General features: G+C 33.8%; 1 protein-coding gene across 4 annotated transcripts; it reads left to right on the top strand.

Moving 5' to 3' along the window:
- The first annotated feature begins 2,433 nt into the window (after positions 1 to 2,433).
- On the top strand, positions 2,434 to 7,520 carry LOC110030778. Of its 4 annotated transcripts, XR_002294680.1 has the most exons (3): positions 2,434 to 2,551; positions 2,869 to 3,097; positions 5,806 to 7,520. XR_002294680.1 is itself a non-coding variant. In XM_020733691.1 (2 exons), exons 1-2 carry the CDS (start codon positions 2,981 to 2,983, stop codon positions 6,673 to 6,675), a joined length of 318 nt encoding a protein of 105 aa, XP_020589350.1. In that variant the 5' UTR covers positions 2,587 to 2,980; the 3' UTR covers positions 6,676 to 7,520. The 4 variants fall into 4 exon arrangements, 1 of the variants encoding a protein (XP_020589350.1); XR_002294679.1 differs by lacking the exon at positions 2,434 to 2,551 and having other exon boundaries at positions 2,587 to 3,097; XM_020733691.1 differs by lacking the exon at positions 2,434 to 2,551 and having other exon boundaries at positions 2,587 to 3,097; positions 6,475 to 7,520.
- The last annotated feature ends 1,754 nt before the right edge of the window (positions 7,521 to 9,274 follow it).

Genomic DNA, 9,274 nt, shown 5'->3' with positions numbered 1-9,274 from the left:
ATTTTCTGTTGTTTAGCATGATTTAAGTTAAATCGGGCTTGAATGCTACACAAATCGTTCAACTAAATTTTTCCTAAGCGAGGGATTCAGGGCAAAATGAAGGAGATGCAAGATTTAGATGTTGTAGGGTTTAGAGTTTATAATTAATAAATTAATAGCTACGATTAACTCTATAAATTTATTTATTGAATCTTTTGTATGAAAATCTAGATCCTAGTTTGAATGTTTAGCTTCTTCATTAGCTCGTTTAAATATATGTTAACTTGTCATAAACAAATCAACTACAAATCAAATCCAAACATTGAGAAATTTAAACAAGTCAAGCTTGAACAATATATGAAAGTTTGACACAAACTCAAGTCTATCATAAACAACTTATAATTATATCAAGTCAAGTTTCAACTATGATATACTCGGCTCGATTACAACCCTAACGACTGTTGGAGCTTTGGTGCATTGTCTTTTGGGGTCGACACAATGTTTGGGATGACACGCTGCTTCATAGATGGCCTCATTCCAAAAAGTAGTAGACAATCGATGGTGGTCAGGTCGAGGTGGCGAGCAATGGTTGATGACGGTTGGTAACTCTATAAGTGAGAGGCCAATGGTGGTTAGTAGTGGTCGATGATCCTTAGTGCAAGATCCTAGGTTTCTACTCCCTTTTTCTTTGGGCTCTCACTTTCCTCTAAATCTGGCTAGTCTCATTCTCAAGGGAGGAGTAGAGCTCTATTTATATAGTATAAATTGCAATCAAGAAAGAAATCTCGACCACTTTGATCGGTCGCCTTTAAGAGATTCCTTCAATTAGTTGGTGTTATATGGACATCTAATCGCGTTAATGATGATGTAATTCAATGTCTTCGGCTCGTTGGATTTGTTTTATCTGATTTAACTACAAACATGCATATTTAGAGTATGTTTGGTCTTCCAATTATGTTGGAAGACTTCTAAAAGTTGTTTAATGGCCTGATTTGGGCATAATTTTATTAAGATTAGACCAATTTTGATATCATTGGGTCTATCTCATTAAGCTCCAAAAAAATTGAAAATTTTTAAGATCAACAATTTGTTTTTTTGTCTCAACTTGATAGGAATCTGTACGATACTTCTTTGTTATGAGAGACAGTTATTGTTCAATCTCATTTTTTCAATGTTTTACATTGCGAGCATAAACTATTAAAACAAATAGTTAAATACTCTTGGCTTTCGAAAGGTTATGATGATATCTCATTTTTATATCAAAAAGTTAAAATCAATGATTGCAAGAACTTTGTCAGGAAAATTTATGTTGATCGGCTTTGCTTTAATTCTCAATAAGATATCTCTAGAGAAGCTATTTTTTATTTCTCTGATCTTTATAATCATCCTACTCACAACCATGAGTATGATTCAATTGTTTATTTTATTTCGCATGTTTTGAATAATATTGATTATTTGGATCTCATAAAGGAAATTTCTAATTAGGATGTTAAATATGCTTTTTTTTTTCTGTGAATTCTAATAAGACTTGCGGGCTTGGAGGCTTTTCTGCAAAATTTTTTAAAAGGTTCTCGGGATTTTATTGAAGCTGTTTGTATTTCTACTATTAAAATATTTTTTCTTAATTCTAATCTACATATTAGAGTTAATCATAGACTTAAAATTTGCTTCTAATCATTATTCTTTCTGTTCAGACTGCTTTATTTTTTGTCGTGATATTGTGGATAATATTATTTTGGAAAAATAAATTTTCCTTTGGTTTCAATTCTTTTGACATCTAAGAAAGGGTTTTGTGCCAAATTGATATTAAAAAAGCTTTTGAATATGTGAATCATCAATTTATTATTGATAGACTTTTTAGCTTGAGTTTTTCAATTATTTTCTTTAATTGAATTACAGTCTTATCATTAATAATGAATTAACAAACTATTTTGTTCTTCTAATGGTATTAGACAAGCGTGTCATCTTTCACCCTATCTTCTTACTATTGTGATAGTTCTTTTTTAAAAAGTTAAGTGTTAGATGCATAAAAGTAGTTTCACATGTCAATCACTAAAGATTTTAAATATTATGTTCTAATCACTAAAAACCTTAATTTATATTGAAACAATGAGTGGTCAATCATTATATTTAATTTTTTGTTGTTATTTTTGAGTGGTTAAAATATAAAATTTTAAGTTTAGTGGTTATTCTATTAAATTTAAAGTTTTGGGGTACTTGTTATTTAAAACACCCTACACCAAAGCATAGGAATTGGGTGGGATTAGAGCTGTAAATGAGTCTGAGGCGAACTCAAGCTCAGCTTCTATGTCAATTGCGCTCGAACTAAAAATTAAACTTTTATGGGCCATTTGGAAAATATAATGATGGATATTTCACTAAAAAATTTATCGAAATGACTAATCTTAAGCAATCCGAAGTAACTATGGAGCCGAAGAGACGAGCGAGCTTAAGCTCGACCTCGAGCACAAACTTGTGGCTCAATGAGCCCATGAATAAAAACCGACATCGGAGCATCGCGACGGAGAAAAGTGAGACTTTCGGCGATCTAATCGAGCGAAGAAGAAAGCTGGTAATTTCTTATCGAAGTGTTTCGAAGTCGGTAACTGGAAACTGTGATTACTGTATCAATCTATATCGATTAAATTCATTTTATAATGATACACAGAGTATTCTTTGTTGGGTTTTGGATGGGGATTTGATGACTTTTTTTTTTTAATCACAATAAATTTTAATTTCTTCTTAATTTTGACGTTCCAATACCAATACTAGTTTTCTTGCTTTATGGTTGAGAATAATTTCGTGGTAGAACAATTTAGTTAGGGTTTATCTTTCCGTTTATGATGAGAGGTCTAACACCGATGTTGAGTGAATTTGATTAAAAAAGAGGAGATGAACGCCCAAACTTCAAAGAATTTATCAAAACGGCTCTCAAGAGATTATGAAGAAGGTGAGTCGAGTGATCTCTTAAAAGAAGAAGAAGAAGAAAACGGATGGTTCCATGACTGTATCAGATGATGATCAAGATGAGAACTCCGGCTCTTCTTGGACCAAGCCATATATTCCTGATGAAGTATTGATTCATCTTTGCATTGATCATCAACGAATTGACGATTTGGTAATTTATCTTTCATCTTTTCTTTGTTTGATTTTCATTCAGTTAATATATATATAAATCTATATTCTGATGGAGAAACGCTCGCGAGCCAAACCCTTTAAATCTATCTGTGAATTGGATTTAAGTAAATCCAAATTTACTTAGAAAATTAGACGGAACCAACGAATATTCAATTTGACAGAGCACGTGATTTAAATTTCACATTTTTAGTGTTTGGCTTGATTTACGTTAAATTCATCGCTAAATGCGGTTAAAATATGGTACAAAACACCCCCTATGTTTTTTCTCAGCCATATCTGTTTAAAATTTAGGCGCATTTACATACATGTCTCCCAACTCCTATGTATTTACATATCTAACATCAAAATTTTACTTTTTCCATCAATGCCATCCAAATCTTTCATCTCACATAAAAAAATACCACCATTATAACTTTTAAAAGTGAAATTGAAGTTTAGGTGTTAGACATGGAAGTACATAAGAATTGAGTGGTGTGCATGCAAATCTTTCTAAAATTTATTTGTTCAATTGAAGTTAAAACATCTATGCTTCTATTTATCTTGCTTTGATTTGTTTGTTTTTTTTTGTTTTATGTGATATATTATTTCATGGGGTCTTGCAATGACGACACTATTATTCATGAATGGAGAAGCATGCCATCTCAAATGGCTGCAATGTTTCTTACTTCCATGACTCTGATGCATTGCCCCCACAAATGATTGCTTCATTATAAATGATGGTTTAGAGCTTAATTTGAATCACTTTTTTTTTATTTTTTTTAAAATTTGTTTGTTTAGTGCATTTTGTGTATTTCATTTTTTTTAAATTAGTTATAATTATATTTTATATGTGATGATGTAGATTTGATTGTTATAAATGTAAAAGCTCAAATTTATGTTTTTGATATGTAAATACAAAAGAATCTGTGTTTGATATGTGATGAATTTGTGTATTTCTTGTTTTCCCGATTCATGCTTTTAGCAGTTGTAATGACTTTTTCTGGTTTGCTTCTCAGATTTTTTTTTTTCTAATTAGTTCAAAGAATGCCCTTTATTACAGTTTGGCAAGTGAGTTCTTAATTGTCTCATGTTAGAACGATGTCCTATGTATTTACATAATTCATATGTATTTTCGTATCTAACACCTAAACTAAAATTTTTTTCATAATGCCACCTCTTACCTATGCATAAAAAGCTGTGTTTAAGTTTTTGAAAGTTAAAATGATGATATTATATGATTCAAAAGATTAGGGTGTTATAGATATAAAAAGTATTGTTTAGCAGTTAAATATGTGAACACATAGGAAGCTTCGATCATGATAGTCCTGTTCAGCTTTAATAGGAGATGTTTCAGCTAAAAAAGCAATAATAGGGATTGAATAGGAACCATGAAGGGTGTGTTTGTCGAAATGGTGAGGTGATGGTGTGGTGCTGCACCACACTTGATGGCGTTTAACAAAACTGTGTTTTGCCTGTTTTTTTAGACTTCTTAAAAATTTTAAAAAATTTGTACTAGTCATTTCAATTTTTTGAACAATAATTTCTTTTGAAGTAGTTTCACAGCTGTTCTGTTGGCTCATAGCTTGTTCTGTTAGATTTTGAGCAAGTTTGGTCAGGCTCAAAATTCTTGAATTGAGCTATTTGGATTCATTTTAGCTCGAAAATTGAAAAGAGCTGGCTCGTTTTAATTGAGACAATTTAATTGAATACAAATAAACTTAAAAGTAAAACTTAAATTTCTATCAGGTGTGTTCCAAATTTTTATTTAGCATTCTAGTAAATATATATCTTTTTGTATATGTAAGATTTTCTAAGTAAAAGAAAATTGAGACTATCTTGAGTTAGTTTGAGTAAATTTGTGTGTGGCTCAAAGATAGAGTGAGCGCGTGTATGCGCAATTGTTTTAACAGTTAAATTTTGAAGCTATTTATGAAAAAATTCGCTTAACAAAATTTTTTGTATGCTTGCTTACTTACTTACTTATAAATACATATATGATTGCGACACTTACTTACTTACTTATATATATATATATATATATATATATATGTCTTACTACTTTACTTACTTACTTATATATACATATATGATTGCGACACTTACTTACTTATATATACATATATGATTGCGACACTTACTTACTTATATATACATATATGATTGCGACACTTACTTACTTATATATACATATATGATTGCGACACTTACTTACTTATATATACATATATGATTGCGACACTAAAATAGGAAAAGTGATGTTTATGTAAATTGAAGTTCAGGTGGTAGAGATGTAAAAACATAAGAATGAGCTGGTATGTATGTAAATTTCTAGCCCCCCCACCCCCTCTTTTTTTAAACACTCAGTGTTTAGTATGAACTGTCAATTTGTCATTATAAATAGATGCCAAGGTTGGCTTGAAACCATGGTATTCTAATCAATTTTGTGTTTTTTTTCTTTGAAAATGTCTAACATCGATGACAATCAACATTATACTTTTTCTAAGCTCCATATAAAGTCAACGCTAAACAAAATCTCAAACCAAATGATTCCTTAACTTTCTTCCCACACAAATAATTTCTGTTTCTTCTGCTGATCTCTTCACCTCTTAAACTTCATCTTCTTCTCTTCAGTTCCAACTGAATGGAATGGAGGAGATTATCATCTCTGTCTCATATCATCCCCTCCTTCCTCTTCTTCACCTCTATCAGATTTACAGAAGCCCATCAAGATCCCCCCTACTCTGCAAGCCTTGATCTTGCAGAGATCTTCTGATCCAATATCCCTTTTGTCTCAAAGGAGACCCTGCAAAATGCGGGGATCCCAACTACCAGCTCACTTGCTGCAGCAACAGAATATTGATGGAGTTCCTGTCAGATCAGTTCTCAGTAAACAAAATCAATTATGCAGACAGTATGATGGATGCTATTGAGGTTGGCCTGCTAAGAAACAGGTTGCAGTGTTCCCATCAAATCATTGCCTGCAACTTCTGTTTTTATTTCCAAATTCTATCAGTTAAGACACTGGTATTGGATTTGCTTAATGATTTGTTCAAAAAAGCTAACTACAAAGGAGCATTGGTTAATTCCTTGTTTGAGTCGGAGAGATTCATATGTTTATAGTGTTTCTGGTTATTTAGTATCAGATCTGGCAATTTCTTGCAGCCTTCTGTGTATGATGCTTGCAACTGATGTAAACTCAAATCCTTTTGATGCCATTCATGGCGGATTTTCTCTGTCATGGTCTACTCATGCCCTCACCACATCCATGCTGATAATAAGGTGTCTTCGAGATTCATTGAAATAAGAAAAGAATGGATTAAAATTCCTCTTTTTTAATTTGATTAGCTGTTCTTCATTGAATATTTCTGATGGCTGCAGTACCGAACATATTTCAGCATGTTTCATGACGACTTTAGAAGAAGCAATTTCCAATCCATGATTCCAGCAGTTTTTATGGCTGAGGTGCACTTTCCAGCCTGCTTTGAAGATTATACTTTGGATCGCCTGTTTAGTTTGAATTTTCCACCCGTCGATCGCCGTTATAGTCATCATGGAGATTATTCAGCTTGTGATCTGTGAGAAAAATTGAAATTTGATTGTTTGTAAACAAAAGAAGGAGCTGATTTTGTTTCTGTTTCAGTTTACAGTGTTGCATATCATAGCAAGATTGGTTTTTGCTTCATTATCTTTGTTCTTCTTCCTTGCTCATAAATTCCGGACAATATGTTCATCGGAAGACGCAGTGGAGAAGTTTCTGCTAGCTCTGCAAAATCTCAATCGTACAAGATACTCTTATACTGATATTATGGCCATTACCGGACACTTTAAGGAGCAGTTGGGACGGCTCCATGTACATATGGGAGCTCCCTGGCAGCCATTTTGTTGCAGTGAATCCAAGTGACGATTTCGCAAGTTGGAAGAATTCACCACCTGAATGTTCTTTGTCTCAGCGGATTATGCTCCGAAGACTCCAAAAGAGCTCTCATCCCAACAAATTGCTTCGACATTAAGCCTCAAAACATCCTTTTGGATCGAAGCTTCGTCCACAAAGTCTCACATTTCAGGCTCGCGGGACCGTACCCTAAGGATTACAACATAGTTTGTGTCAGCGCTGCCAGTGGAACAATCGGATACATTGCTCCAGAGCTAGTCTCCCGCAACTTTGGAGTCATATCTCATAAATCTGATTGTGTACCGCTTCAGAATGATGTTAATGGAGAGGGCGGCCGTTCTACCTGAAATCCATAATGTACAACCTACATTGTAGCTTATTATTCTATTCCTTAATCCTTGGGCGGGCACAATGACTCTGATGTATGCGTAAGAAGCAGATGGAAGAAGAGGGAGGATCAACTCTAGCTCTCTTTTACTCTCTTTTTTCTGCTAAAGAATTCCCAAGCTTCTTCTCAGAGTTCAAATTACATGGGATCATAAGGCAAAAAAATTCAATAAATAGCCATGCATTTAAGAGATCAAAGATGATAAAAATATGTCATTAAAATAATTTATCTTAAAATTAAATTAAATTAATCAGGATTAATAAAGTACTATTTTATAATTTTTTTGGTGTTATATACAACTTCAAAGGCTTCCATGAGAACACCGCATGCACTAATTCTTATTCTTATATAATTGATGCATATTGGATCCTAAATCATACATGAGTTATATCGAAATCAACCCAAATGGATCGAGTTGGGATTGAAATCAAAAAGAGCTGGCTCAAATTGAAGTTATTTGGATTTGTTCCATCACGAATTGGCTTGACGTGCCTCAAAATCAAAATAATATGGCTCAAATTGAGTTAATCTGGATTCGTTTCAGCTTGTGATCGGCTCGTGGCTCATTATTCAATTTTATTTAGTAATATATATATATTAATGCGTGCCAGAAAATTCGCGGCGGTAGAGTAATGAATTATCGTCTTAGCGTTGCACGAGAAATTAACACACACCGATAACAGAAATGAAGTAAGCAGGATGATACACCTCGACTTTTTACATATAAAATCCTTAAAAGGAGGAAAAACCACGGGGCTTAGCCCAGTTGAAATAGTTCACTATGAATGATGAGTGCACATGTACACTTTTCCTGAATTAAGGAAGATGAAATTACAAAGTTGTGTAACTATAATTTGACTGCAGTTCTTTATGACAGCAGGTTGCAAGGGTCATTGTTGATTGTTGTTGAGGTATTAGTCCATTGTGAGTGTTGTAAATGGTTGTTTCAAAAGCGTTGATTGACCAGAGAAGCCATAGTAAGCAGTTACGGGAATTGTGAATCACGTAGATTGTAGTTGTCAATTATTAATGACGTCTGTAGACTGCGGGGGCCGGAGTCAGGAGCTACATGAACTGATGACCACGTAGGTCGTTGGGGCGAATATTGATGACGTCCGTAGGCCGCTGGTGCCAGATTCAAGAACTATATGAGCTGATGACTACGTAGGCCGTTGGGGCAAGTATTAATGACACTCGTAGATTGCTGAGGCAAAAGTCAAGAACTACATGAGCTGATGACTGTGTATGTTGTTAGCACATTGATCGTAATGGTGAGCTCTTGTTATACTGACTGGAGAGGTTACTAGATTTTTCAAGTTACAACGTTGATCAACGACATCTGGTCGGAGGTGGTTGACGACAACAGTCGGGATATTGTTGGACTTCAGCTCCTTCTCAGAGCTTCTAATTCTCTCTGAAGTCCTAAGTCCCCCTCTCATGTGAGTGGTGAGACTCTATTTATAGTGTTCTGAATGTCATTAATACATAAATATGAAACATTTTGATCGAACTGTCCAGAGAGCTTCCCCCGATCATACAATGTTTAATAGACATTTGAGTGCCTTAATGATGTCCGAATTGAGTGATTTTGAGCTCGTTATATTTTTCTTGTCGAGACGCTCGATTCAAGTATAAACTTGTCATATTCAACAACCGTTTGACCCTCCAAATGTGTCTTAAAATCATCTGTGTGATTCAATGAGTTCATTCGGGCTTAATTTGACTCTGATTGAACTAGTTTTTATATCATCAGGTTCGTCTCATCAAGACGGTCAGTTTGACTAAAAGTTTGCTGAAATCGGAGCTCTGAATGACTTTTTATCAAAATTTGAATGTTTCCTGCTTAAAATATCGTCTCGAGATTAATGTTGAATGATGAAAATTTGTTGGTGATCTAT

This window comes from Phalaenopsis equestris, unplaced genomic scaffold, assembly GCF_001263595.1.
Source record: "Phalaenopsis equestris unplaced genomic scaffold, ASM126359v1 Scaffold000761, whole genome shotgun sequence".
Taxonomy (NCBI): domain Eukaryota; kingdom Viridiplantae; phylum Streptophyta; class Magnoliopsida; order Asparagales; family Orchidaceae; genus Phalaenopsis; species Phalaenopsis equestris.
This window is presented reverse-complemented; position numbering and strand designations above follow the sequence as displayed.

Coding starts and splice junctions, on each gene's coding strand:
- LOC110030778 (XM_020733691.1), top strand. CDS start 2,981: ATGACTGTATCAGATGATGATCAAGATGAGAACTCCGGCTCTTCTTGG. Junction 3,098..6,474: donor ATCAACGAATTGACGATTTG/GTAATTTATCTT, acceptor TGATGGCTGCAG/TACCGAACATATTTCAGCAT.